At 22.4% G+C, this 14,175-nt stretch overlaps 1 protein-coding gene across 1 annotated transcript; it reads left to right on the top strand.

Annotated features, from left to right (window-relative positions):
* The first annotated feature begins 868 nt into the window (after positions 1-868).
* On the top strand, positions 869-12,654 carry LOC122512474. Its single transcript, XM_043628317.1, has 5 exons — positions 869-1,028; positions 9,922-9,999; positions 10,207-10,293; positions 10,842-11,193; positions 12,141-12,654. The coding sequence occupies exons 1-5, from the start codon at positions 978-980 to the stop codon at positions 12,413-12,415; spliced, it is 843 nt and encodes a 280-aa protein (XP_043484252.1). The 5' UTR covers positions 869-977; the 3' UTR covers positions 12,416-12,654.
* The last annotated feature ends 1,521 nt before the right edge of the window (positions 12,655-14,175 follow it).

The raw sequence follows: 14,175 nt of genomic DNA, 5'->3' as shown, positions 1-14,175 counted from the left end.
ATTTATTTACTCAAATCGTTACTTTTTTCTATTTATTTACTCAAATCGTAAAATTTTTTAATTCATTCACTCAAATCGTGTCCATTTTTTAATTTTTAACTCAAATCGTATAAATTTTTTATTTATTCCTCACGAATCGTGTAAATTTATATTTATTCTCTCGATTCGTAGAAATTTTATTTATTTACTTGCATGGAGTATACTTTATTTATTTGCTTGCAGTGTATAAATTTAATTCATTTACATTCACATTGAATTAATTATACTTTATTAATTTATTTATTAAATTTTTTTTCACCACCTGAAAATAGATAAATTAAAAAATTTTTTCTTCAATTTATTTTTCCATGTGTATATATAGGAATCTTATTGACAAGAAGTTAACTGGAAATATTATGTGCATGACGAGAGAATAAGAAAGAGGAAAAATAAAACTCGTTTCTTTTTTGATATACAAAGACGAAAGCGAGAGTGAATTAATTAAATTATTTTCGGTAGGATTATAAAGAAAGGTCAGTATTTTTCATTAGCCATACGTTGTATATTGTATGTGTGTGACATCATTGAGTGCGTGGAATGATATCAAAGAGAATTGAACGCGTGGTTTTAATATTGCTCGAGGGGGCTGCATTTCGTTTATGTAACATATATAACAAACACACATACACAAACACAAACACGAGGTCGACCAACGCCTCTTTTCAACTGGCGTGAAAAAAATGCTGAAACAATTAAAAAAAAATTAAAGGAGATACACGTCGCCGCATCGTTCTTGTAGAAAGCTTCTCTCATCGAGGATCCAATCGGAGAACTCGGGGAATTGAACGGAGGGGTTAGCGTGGGACTTGGTTTCTGCCAGCCCTTATAGACAGGTTCTTCGTTCCGCGCGCCAATCGTCGCATCGCTTTTGGCGATTGCGTTTCTCAATTAGTGATATAATAATTCTCATTGCAATTAATTTTTTTTTTTTTTTGGAAATGGTTTATTTGAAAATACTATTGGCATTAATTGCCATATTTTCATCTGGGGTGAGTTTTTTTCACATTTTATTTTACCAAACAGAAAAAAAAATTTTTCAATCACTTTTAACCAGCAGAAAATTTTTTTTATTTTAAAAAATATTTTTGAATTAAAAAAAAATTTTTTTTTTCTTTTATTTTTTTTTATTATTTTTCTAAAGCAAAAATTCTCTAAATACAAAAAATTTGAAAGTGGAAATAAAAATAGTTCCTAAGGGGAACTATTTTTTTTTATTTCTTTATTATTTGCAAAGAAAAACGTCTCCAAATACAAAAGATTTGAAAGTAGGAATAAAAATTATTCCTCTAGGAGGAAGCGAAAATTTCTGCAAATAACAAAATTTTAATTACAAAAGACCATTTTTGAATAGAGAAAAAATTTTTTTTTTGAAAAGAAATAAGAGAAGAAACTTTTTAAGAGGGAAATAATTTTTTTAAAAAGAGATTAGACAAAATTAGAAAAGAAAATTTCTTAATAGAGAAAAAAATTTAATTAGAGAAGAAGATTTTTTAATAGAGAAAAAGTTTTAATTAGAGAACATTTTTTAGTGGAAAAAAATTTTTAATTACAGCATAACATTTTTTTAATAGATAAAAAATTATTTAATTACAAAAAAATGATTAAATTCAAAAAAATTTTTAATAGAAAAAAAATTTAAATTAATTTAAAAAAACAATTGAGACGGAAGTGCAAAAAAAATAGAGAGAATAGAAATAATAATAGAGATAATAGAGATAACAAAATGAGAATAAAAGAAAAAAAAAATTGTTGATAATAAATTCGAACAGAGAAACAATTTGCCAGTGACTTTGGTATGGAAAATTATTCACTATTCAATGAAAATTTCTACAAATCGTTACAGCAATTCACTCTGTCAAACGATACGATGTCGGTTAAAAGTGATTATTTTGAAACACAAGGTAAACAATGCACAACATTTTTTTTTTTTTTCCATTTTTTTTTCTATAAGAATGTGACAATAACAATGTTTCGTAATTGTTTTTTGAATTTAATGCAGTGCCTCCTCAAGTGTAGTGTAACTAATTGTTTTCTAAATTTATCGCTAAATGCTGGTGCGGTGTATAGAAAAAAAAAGTGTCGCTATTAGGAGAAAAAAAAAGTGTTCATAAACATTATAGAGACTCTTGGCCTTCGAACTTTAATGTTTTTTCTTTTTACTGAACATCCGTTATTAATAATTAATTTACCTGGTAATTATTTTGATTTTTATGTTGAGATTGTTTTATTTTATTTATTTTTTATTTATTTTATTATTTTTTTTAATTATTTGGGAAAAAATAGTTTTCGAATGACAAATTGATGGAAAATGGTGATAGTGACGAATTTTTAACTGAAGAATGAGTAGAAATTTATTATTTAAATGGATAAAGAAATAAATAAATAGACAAATAACTAAAGAAAAATTAATAATCAATAAGTGAATAAATAAACAAGTAACTAAATAAAACAATTAATAATAAATATAAGTAAATGAATAATAAATAAATAAATAAATAAAATATTTATTAAATAAATGAATGTAAAATAATAAAATAATAACAATATTTTGTCGTTGAGTAAAAAAAACTTTGTCGTTGATGAAAAAATTTCTAAAAAAAAATATTTCGCATAAAAATAATAAAATAATAAAAATAATGTAAAAGTGAAGCAAAATTGAAAATTATTCGTACTTGAAAAGTGAGTGAATTAAAATTAAGTAAAAATATTTTAACATTGAGTAACAAATTTTATTTTTAAGTAAAAAAAATATTTAGAAAAAAACGTTTAAAAATAAAAATAATGTGAGAACAAAATCAAAATTAAAAATTGCAAATTATTCGTGATTGAAATAATTAGTATAATAAAAATATTTTGTGATTAAGTAATAAAATATTATTGTGTAAAAAATATTTTTAAAAAATGTTTAAAAATGCAAATAAGTAAGAATTAAGCAAAATTAAAAATTATTCATATTGAAAAAATTTGTAAAAAGAAATTATAGTAAAAATTGAGCAAAGATAAATGTAAATAAAAAGAATCATTCTGTAAAAAAAAATTATCTTTGAGTTTAAAGAATAATGGAAAATAAATTAGAATACAAATAATTCAAAAATAAATAAAAATTAAAAATGTTTCGGTTTTAAAATATGAGTAGACACTAGAAATAAATGTAAATAAAAATTTAGCAAAACTAGATGTAAATAAAAATAATTATTCTCTAAAAAAATTCTATCATGGAGTAAAAAATACCGGGAAAAAGTATTTAGGATACAAATAATGTATGAATGAATCAAAATTGAAAACTGAAAATATTTTTTATTTATTTATTTGATTGTTCCATTTATATTATAAATAGATTTTTAAAATTAGTGCAGTAGAATAAAAATTTATTTATTTAATTGAGGAAAAGTAAATATATAAATGAAAAATAAGCATAATAAAGTAAAAAATTTTTATCCTTCAGTAAAAAATATCTTAAAAAAATATTTTGAATAAAAATAATGTAGTAAGAATGAAAAAAAAATTGAAAATGTCTCGTTTTTCAAAAATAAAATAAAAATAAAAGAGAAAAAAAAAATAAAATAAAATAAAAATTGATTTAAACTAAATATAGACAGAAATATAAGTTTGAGTAAAAAATATTTCAAAAAAATGTTTAGAATACAAATAAAAGAAGAACAAATCAATATTAAAAATTGAAAATGATTCATATTTGAAAAATAAAATAAAAATCAAAAAATAAACAGAAAACAATAAATAAAATTAAAAAATTGAGAAAATAAAAAATTGAAATATGAAAAGTAAATAAAAATAAAAAAAAATGAAAATAGGAAAATTAATAAAAATAAAAAAAAACTAGAGAAAATAAAAACGGAAATAGGAAAAATAAATAAAAATAAAAAACTAGAGAAAATGAAAAATTAGAAATAGAAAAAATAGGAAAAATGAAAAATAGAAATAGGAAAAATAGAAATAGACAAAAATAAATATAAGAATAAAAAATAGAGGGGATAAAAACATAAAAAATAAATAAATAAAAAGAAGTAGAAAGAAAATAAAATAAAACTGGGTAAAAATAATTATAAATAGAAATAATCATAATAATCATTTTGTCATCGAGTGAAAAATATCTGAAAAAATACTTACAATAAAAGTAAAAGTAATAATGAATGAAAATTGAAAATTTGAAGACTCTCGGTAAGAAATTTTTTCTAGAGAATATAATTAAAAAAGTAGAAAAAAATTTTTTTCAACTTCTCTTTCTAAAATTCTCTACGGCATAATCTCACTCATCAGTTTATGTCATCGAATTTGCATATATACAGAGCTATTTTGTAATTTTTTTTTCGTCTCAAAAAATTTAGATTGATTTCGAGTTATGCAAGAAAATAAAGCAGTGATTTATGAATAATTTTGGTCCAGTCGTAAATTGATTCCATAATGCTCGGGTTTCGAGATAAGATATTATTTGTTCATTGCTATATATGCTATACTATCCTTTTTGAGGAGAAAGTTTAATGATATGCATATATGTGTATTTTTATATACAATTGTATAATATATAGACGAGATATTTGTACAAATATGTATAATGAATTAATATTTTTTTTTCTTTTTTGCATCTTCGCACTCTTAAAAATAGATCATCGTCTACCGCGCACACACTCCATGCATGAATAAAGAAGATTGCAATGATCTGTTTGCATCATTTACATTCCAAGGTTTTACTGGCTGTAACGCCTCAAGGAGACGCTTTGCAAAAATAAAAAAAAAAATCAGGAATATAACAATTCGTATATTGTATATATAGTGGGAGAAAAAAAATGCTTTTTTGTTTTTCTTTTGTGTCTAAAATTATCACTTTCTTATTTCTTTTATTGCCAGGTTTATGTCTCAATTCTAAACTTTCTTTTATTTTAAAATCATCTTTAATGGTAATTCTAGTTTAAATCATCTTTAATGGCAAACTGTGTTTTAATTCACATTAATTGCGAGATATTCTTGTTTAAATTATTGTCCACGCTTTTTTCTTTAATCGTTAATTTGGATTTTATGTTTATCTTTTTTTTTTCTCTGACTTGGTTGGTTTTAGAAAACTATCGAGTGGAATTTGTTTTGCTTCTTTTATTTCTAAAGAGGAAATATTTTTTTTTCCCGAGATTTTTTGAAAAAATTTGGGCGAAATTTTCATTTCTAACTCTACTTCCGTATTTTCCTAGGTTTCGAAGAGAATTTTTTTTGGGACTTTTCGAATTTTTCTACAATTTAATTTTTGAATTTTTATTTCTAGAACTTTTTTACTCTTTTTTGAAATTTGAGTTAGAATTTTGATTTCTGACTCTTTGAATGTTTTTTATTTTTATTTACAGAAAGTGTTTTCTATTTTTCTAAACTAAGGGTCGAAAAATTGATTTCCATAATAATTAATTTTTTAAAAGTTCAATTTTTTAAAATTTTTTCACTATTTTTACAACTTTGAGCAAAAATTTTGATTTCTGACTCCAATTCTCGTGATTTTCTTTTTATTTACAAAAAAAGAATAATCTATTCTATTGTTTTCTAAACTTCAGGTCGGAATTTCCGTATTATTTCATTTTCCAAAAATGTATTCCCCCCCCTTTTAAGAACTTGAAGAAAGAATTTTTATTTCCGACTAAATTTTCTGTCATTATTTTCATTTCTAAAAAAAAATTATATTCTACTTTTTTTAAATTTCTGGTCGGAACTTTGTGTTTTTAAGTCAGATTTTTCATTTCTTACTTTATTTTCCATAATTTTTTTATAAACAAAAAAACTTAAATGTTCTATTTTCTTTCGACTTTTCAAGTCGGAACTTTCATTACCGTATTTTTTAATTTTCAAAAATTAATTTTTCTGACTTTTTTTGCTCTTTCCAAAACTTTAAGTTAGAATTTTAACTCCCCACTTTATTTATGGTAATTTTATTTTAATTTACAAAAAAAAGATCCATTCTATTTTTTCTCGAAATTTGAGGACGGGACTAAAAATTTCATCAATTTTTTAATTTTCCAAATTAATTTTCTAATCTTATATCATATTTTTAAAATTTAATTTCTGACTTTATTTCTCATGATTTTTATTTTATTTACGGAAAATATTTCTTTTTTCCTCTTTTTTTTTAAATATCGGGTCGAATATTTTATTTCTGTATTTTTTAGGACTTTTTCTACTCTTTTTGAAAATTTAAATAAGTGTTTTTTTATTTCTGACTGAATTTTCAAGTTCTTTTTTTTTATTTACCGAAATTGTTTTTTATTTTTCTAACACTTTCAGAATGAAATTTTGATTTCTGAATTATTTAATTTTCCAAAAATTAATTTAAAAAAATTTTTTTTTCTCTTTTTAATAACTTTAGGTAAAGATTTTTATTTCTAACTCTATTTCTCGTGTTTCTTTTCGTTTGCAAAAATCAATTATTTATTCTTTTCATTTTTTTCATAATTTCAAGTCAGAATTTAAATTTCCCGAATTTTTAATTTTCCAAAATGAATTTTCCGATCTTTTCCCATATTTTCTAAAATTTCCATTGAAAATTTCATTTCCGACTCTATTTCCAGTGATTTTCTTTTTATTACAAAAAAAAATTTTATTTTTCCTAAATTTTAAGTGGGAATTTCAATTTTCTGTTTGTTTTCAATTCCCCAAAATGAAATTTCCTTAATTTCTCCGCTCGTCTTAAAATTTCAAGTCAGAATTTTATTTTTTACTCTATTTTTCTCTTTAGTAGGAAAAATGTTTTTCATTTTTGTATTTTTATATTTCACGTCGGATTTTTGATTTCCGAATTTTTTAATTTTCGAAAATATATTTTTCTGAACTTTTCTGTTCTTTTTGAAAATTTCAGTCAATTTTTGAAATTTTTAACTCTATTTCGATGTTTTTCTTTTTATTTACAAAATAAATATTTTTTCCCTTTTTGTATTCTTCTCTAAATTTTAAGTAAAATTTTTTTAGTTTTTTGGACAACTCCATTGTCAATTATTATGAAAATAAAAATAAGTGTAATTATTATTGGTGAAATTTAAAAATATTTTTGTACATTTTATTTATTTTTTATTCTTTAATTATTTTTTATTCTTAAATTATTTTTTTTATTTGAAATAAACAAAAAATTTTTAAATCTATTTATATTTGATTTAAATTAGTTTAATAATTTTTTTTGGTATATTTTTCTCCTTAATCATTTCTTTCATCATCGCATTTTAATTATGCATGTTGTGATACCTTTTCCTGGATATGTTAGACGTGATGAGTTTTTTTTCTCTTTTTTTTTTTGCTTCTTCAATTCGTCAGAATAAAAGGAATTCATTTTAAATAATAAGATTCAAGGCCATGGGGAATAGACGTTACGTACGCTCTTTTTATGGAATTAATTAATTGTTTTTTCGTTGGTATATCTAATTGGCCTATTTATTTCGTGGCCGGAGCTGAGATTTATCAAATCATTAGCTTTTTGCGAGAGAGGAGGTGGTGAAAAAAAATGAGACAGAAGCAAAAAAAAAAGGAAACAAAAAGAAAAGAATATAAAATAAAACAGTAGTGAATGAGAAGCCGAAAAAATAATGTAACATTTTGTAATCTTCCAAGGTCTTTTTTGCGAATTCATGAGAGAGAATCCCGAAATGCGGGCCAACAAAACACTTATCGTTGCTTAACTTTCATTCCTGCGTAATAGCGATGCTCTACTGCCTATTAAACATTTAAGTGTTACCACCACCCGAAGAAGGAATGAGGAGCAGAATTTTTTTTTATTTTAATAGCAATTTACTGAAAAAAAAATTTTATTTACTCATTTTTTATTTTTTTTTCATTTTTTTATTTTTTTTCTATTTTTTTGCTTTTTTCTAAATTTTTTATTTTTTATTTCCTCCTATTTTTTCTATTTCTTCTTATTTTTTATTTCTCCCTTGTTTTTTTATTTCTTCAAATTTTCTATTTTTCTCGATTATTGCCCTTTTACAATTTTTTTATTCCTCTTTTTTTATTGCCTTTTAGTGTTTTTAATTTTTATTTCTTCCTTTTTTTTTAATTATCTCGATTGTTGCTCTTCTTCATTTTTTTAGTCCTATTTTTTTTATTTTCTCCAATTTTTTTATTTTCTTCCTAAATTTTTTTTATTTCTTCCCATTTTTTTATTTTTTATTTTTTCCTATTTTTCTATTCCTTAGAATTTTTTATTTTTCACGATTGTTGCTCTCCTTCAATTTTTTTAGTCCTATTTTTTAATTCTTCTTATTTTTCTATACTCTCCTATTTTTTTTAGTTTTTATTTCTTTCTATTTTTTATTTGTCACGTTTGTTGCCCTTGTTTAATTTTTTTATTCCTATTTTTTATTTTCTCCCATTTTTTATTTCCTTCCTATTTTTTCTATTTCCTATTTTCTCCTATTTTTTATTTCCTTCGATTATTTTTATTTCCTCCAATTTTTATTTCTTCCTATATTTTTATTATTTCTTCTTTTTATATTACTTCCTTACAATTTTTTTAATTCTTTCTATTTTTTCATTTCTTCCCATCTTTTAATTTCCTACCATTTCTTTCTTCTGTTTTTTCCTATTTTATTATTTCCATTTATTTTTTATCCCTTTAAAATTTTTTCTTTTCTTTTATCTTCACTTCTTTGTTTCATTTTAGCATTTCTTTATTATTTTTTCCCCTATTTTCTTCATTCTACTTTTCTTCCACAAAAAATAAAAAAAGAAATTGAAGGAAATAAAAAAATATAAAAAAATAGTAGAAAATAGAAAAAGAGAAGATAAAGTAAAAGAAATAAAAAAAGAGAAAAAATTTAAAAAATGGAAGAAAATAAAAAGAATAGCAGGAAATAAAAAATAGTAGGAAATAGGAAAATAGGAAAAAATAAAAGGCGATAAGAAAATAGAAGAAAATGAAAAATCGAAGAAAATCACCAAATGGATGGAAATACGAAATAAAAGGAAATAAGAAAATAGAAAATAAAAAATATAAGGGAACAGAAAATAAAAGAAAATGAAGGAAAGAAGGAAAAAAAGAGAACAGAAAAAAAGAATAAAAATAGAAGAAAATAAAATATAGAGAAATAATTGGAAGAAAGTAAAGAAAAAATTAAAAACAGCAAAAGAAACAAAAAATAAAAAAAATTTCGAAAAAACTGATAAGCAAAACAGTTAATAATAAATAATTTAAAAAGAATACAAAAAAGATGGTACAGATTTCTTGGAATAATGTCAAATTTCAAAAAAGGCAAAGGAACAACATTTTTTTTTATTCAGTCTTTATGGCACATTATTTTCAAGTACCTAGTTTACCTTCTATTAATGGACCCTATAAAACCATCTACGGTTTTATTATAATTTTCTTATTTTTAAATTCTTTTTTCTTCTTCTTCTTTTTCATTTTTATCTTCTTTTTTTCTTTTTTTCCTCTTTTTATTTATTCATATTTTTAGTTTTTTCTCCTTTTACTTTTTTGTTTTTTCTCTTAAAAAAATTTCTCAAAAACTTAAAACACTTAAAAAAAACATTTATGACACTCGTTTATGTGTAATAATTTTTTTCGCCTATATCTGATTACGTGAACTTGTTACAAATTTTCGCAAGGGAAAAGGAGAGGAAAAAAAAATTGTAATCATCTGCTTGTAAATGTAAAGGAATTGAGAGTGAAAGCAAACATCATACAAACATACATCAGAATATTGAAGGCCTACGAGATTCTCCTGCTCCAAATTTGGTTGAAAGTGTTGTATATATAGTAACCGAAAAATTGCGCGATGCGCGTTTTTCTTTTTTACACTTCTTGTTTCTTGTTTTTTTTTTTTTTTTTATTTCTTTTAAAAGTGTATTCATCACACGTGAAATGAATCGTAACATGTGTGTAATAAAATACCCTCCCTTTTTTAGATAGTCGACAGTGCAAGGCTCAAGCGTCAAACTGGTATTTCACAAGAAAATGGGGCAGTGATCGATAGTGTATTTAATGTAAGTTAATTAACCTAAGACTCGCAAAATTTTCTTTAATTTAATTCTTATCTTTGGTTCTCTTTTTTTTCTTCTCTTTTTTCTCTTTTCTCCCTCTTTTTTCTTTTCTTTTTTTTTGCTCCGCATTTATTCTTGTAAACTAAAATACCTTTTATTTAATTAACTTCGCATTCGACGTTTGAAATTTATTATTATAAAAATTTACAGATACCAATTACTGCCATTAAACAAACTGCCGCGGCCGTTCAAGCTTTTTCACCAGAAAATAGTGAAACCATCGATAATGTCTTCAAGGTGAGAATTACGCTTCATTCACTTTCTGTTTGTCATTTAATTTAATATGCCTAATGATTTAGAAATTTTTTTGCTTTTCTTTTTTCTTTTGTACAAGTAATTTCCAGTGGAAAAAAGGAAAGAAAGAAAATCTCTCGATTTACTTGGAATACATTTTTATTGTTTGTAATGAAATATTGTTATAATATATTATAGAAAATTGTGAAAAAAAAAATTTGCGAACATTTACAAGTTTTCATTCATTTATTTTAGTTTTTTAATAAATTCATTTTAATTTCAATTTTCAATAAATTAATAAATAAGAAAAATTTGTAAAAAAAAAAAATTTGCAACAATTTATTTTCAAAAAATGAAAAACTCGATTTACTTGGAAAAAATTTTTATTCTTTATAAAAAAATACAAAAATAAAAAAGAAAATTAAATAAATGTAAAAAAGTAAAAATAAGAGAAACATAAATACATATAAATAAATAAATAAATACAATAAAATTGTTGAAAAATAAATTTGTCTAAAATTTATTAAAGAAAGAAAAAAATTATTTTTCAGATTCCCATCACCACACTGCAGGCTGTGGAGAAATTAGTGAAAAATCGTAATCCACAAAAGCGACATGATATTCATGAGGAGAAATTAAAAAGACAAAAATTAAAGAAGGAGAAATTATTGGAAAAACAGGAGCAAATGAGAATTCAAAAATTGCAAAAAGAAGAATTGAGGAAAAAAAAACTTCAATTTCAAAAGGAGAAATATTATCATAAAAAGGAACAATTGGGATTGAATAATCATTTGGTTGGTCATTATGGAATTTCGGGAAGTCATGGTCTTGGAAATTTCGGTGGTCATGGCACTCACGTGAGTCACATTGGACATATCAGTCGACCCATTCATGGAAGTCATGGTAATTTGCTCCAATTTTCGTAATCGATTTATTTGTTGACAAATTTTTTACTGTTTTATTAACTTTAACCAAGAAATTTTTCTTTTTTTTGTTATTATTTATTTTATTTATTATTCTGTTAATTTTACTAAATTCACGAATACAATTAATTGCAAATTAATTAGATTTTAATTTAATTTAAATTCAATAATTTAAAGTTTATGAATTAGATCATTAATAATTTTTAATTAGTACTAAAGAATTTTAATTATAACTCTTATCTATCTAATTTCTATCAATTTTTATTTAAAATTCAAATTAATTAGCAAAAAATTGACTACAAATTAATTTGAATAAAAATTGATACGAATTAATACGAATAAAACTAAGTCGAATTAAAATTGATACGAATTAATTCGAATAAAAATTTAAAAATTAATTCAAATCAAAATTGAATCTAATTAATGAAAGTAAAAATTAATTCGAATTAAAATTGAATCCAATAAATGTAAATAAAAATTGATACTAATTAATTCGAATTAAAATTGAATCGAATTAATTCGAATAAAAATTGATACGAATAAATTCGAATAAAAATTAATACGAATTAATTAAAATAAAAATTGGTACAAATTAATTTGAATTAAAATTGATAGGAATTATTTGGTTTAAAAATTATTCAATTAAAAGTTGATACACGAATTAATTCGAATAATGATAATTCGAATAAAAGTTGTTACGAATTAAAAGTAATATTCGAAAAAAATTTATTCGAATTAATTTGAATAAAAATTAATACGAATTAAACCGAATAAAAATTGATACCAATTAATTGGATTACAAAAATTAATTAAGAAGAATTAAAATATCAATTAATAAAAAATTCCAAATACAAAAAAAATGTTTACTAAATTTAAAAATTAAAATCGAAGTAGATTTTTTAGTAAAATTGTCATAAAATTTTTTAGCTCAAGGCAACACTTACGAGGTTCACGAAATAATTGACGAACCACCATTTGTCTGGCCCGGTTGGCCAGGATCGACATTTGTAAAATTTGAAAATAAAATCGCCCCAAAGGACGAGGAGGAGAAAAAAGAGCAACCCGAAGATGCCCCATTGGAAAATAAAATAGCACCGAAATATGAGAATAAAATTCTCAAACCCGAATCAAGAATAAGTAGAAGAAGTAGTTTTCGATTTGAAAGTGATTTGCCCCCAAAAAATTTCTTCCCTACTAATTAAATTTTTTTCTCATTCTTTCTCAAATGGGATTTTTATTTATGAATTATACATAAAAATGACAACAAGAAATTCTCTCTTGACATTAAAAATAAGTCTTCTTATTTTTATGTATACATTACGTAATTTAAAATTGTCTTTCAATTTTTTATTAATTTCCGAATTCATTACATAATAAAAAAAATTGTTTAATGAAAAAAAAAATTCATTGAAAAAATTTATAGAAAAAAAAAATTCAATCAACAAAATTATATAGAAAAAAAATCGAAATTTAAAATTTATTAATTTAAAAAAATGTAATGAACAATACTAGAAAAAAAATTATCGAATAGAATTATAGAAGAAAATTTAATCAACAAATTTCTAGAATAGAATTGAATGAACTTATTAGAAAAAAATTCAATGAACTTGTAGAGAAAATTTAATGAACAAATTTGTAGAACGTAAAAAATTTAACGAACAAAATTATAGAAACAAAAAAAAAAAAATGAAAAAAATTAGAGTTAAAAAAATAAATGAACAAAATTATAGAAAAAAAAATTGAATGAACAAAATAATAGAGAAAAAAATTTAATGAACGAAACTATAGAAAAAAAATGAAATGAAAAAAACTGTTTAATCAAAACGAACAAAAAAAACTTGTTAATTTAATTAATGAATATCGTGAGTGAATTGTTTGTATTATTATTGTCTGTGAGGAAGATATTTTTATACCTATATTGTAAATTGCAAAATCTGATGGACAACGAAACTTGTCCTTGTACATAAAAAGTATATAAAAAATACATTTAATTTTAATGACTTCTGTAAAAAGATAAGAGGAATAAAACTAAGACAATTAATTATAAATGAGATTTGTGCAATGGTGTGATTTTCTATGTTTTTTTCTCATTTAATTTAGTGTAAAACCAGGTGAGAAACGAAATCATGTTTTTCTCGAGGCTTTTTTTCTTGCTCTTTTTTTTCCCTTTCTTGAGTATATGAATCATATATATATATATATATTGTATAAGAAACACTTTGTATTATTCGTTAATTGCAGGTGAGACCGAAAAGGAAATGCGTTAATGAAACGTAATTTTGTACGAAGTTGGACTTCACAAGTGAAGTGTCTCATACTTTTTCGTAAAAATTTTCAAATTTTTCTCATTTCTTTTATTTCTTCCTCATTTTTATTCTAAACATTTTACTAAACATATTTTCTTAATTTTTTTTCAAAAATTTTTCTCATTTCTCACTTTTTTTCTTAATTTTTATTCTAAGCATTATTCTCCCTTTTCTTCTTTATTTTTATCATTTCTCACTTTTCTTCCTTATTTTTATTTTAAACATTTTTCTAAACATTTTTTATAAACTTTTTCCAAAATTTTTTTTCTCAATTTTTTCCCTCTTTTTAACATTTTTAAACATTTTTATTTTCTTGATATTTATTTTTCTTATTTAATTTTCTTTTTATTCCCCTAATTTTGATTCCACCTGTGGAGTATAATTTTTTTTTTTTTTGTAAATTTTCCCTGAATTGTTTCCTCAATTATTTTCTCTTTGGATTTTTTTACTCAAATTATTACAATTAGAGTAAATAATTATTTTCCAAATTCCTTTCTAATTATTGTTCTTTGAAATATTTTTCCTTGAAAGAACTTTCCTAACTTTTCCTCGAACTATTTTTCCGAACAATTACTTTTAAAAACTTATTTTTTGCAACTATTTGTCAATAAAAAAATTTAATTTATTTCCGAAAAACTGTTTCCTCATGTTTGTAA

This window comes from Leptopilina heterotoma, unplaced genomic scaffold, assembly GCF_015476425.1.
Source record: "Leptopilina heterotoma isolate Lh14 unplaced genomic scaffold, ASM1547642v1 Lhet_99, whole genome shotgun sequence".
NCBI lineage: Eukaryota > Metazoa > Arthropoda > Insecta > Hymenoptera > Figitidae > Leptopilina > Leptopilina heterotoma.
The sequence above is the reverse complement of the archived record's forward strand: the minus strand, read 5'-3'. Positions and strand labels throughout refer to the sequence as shown.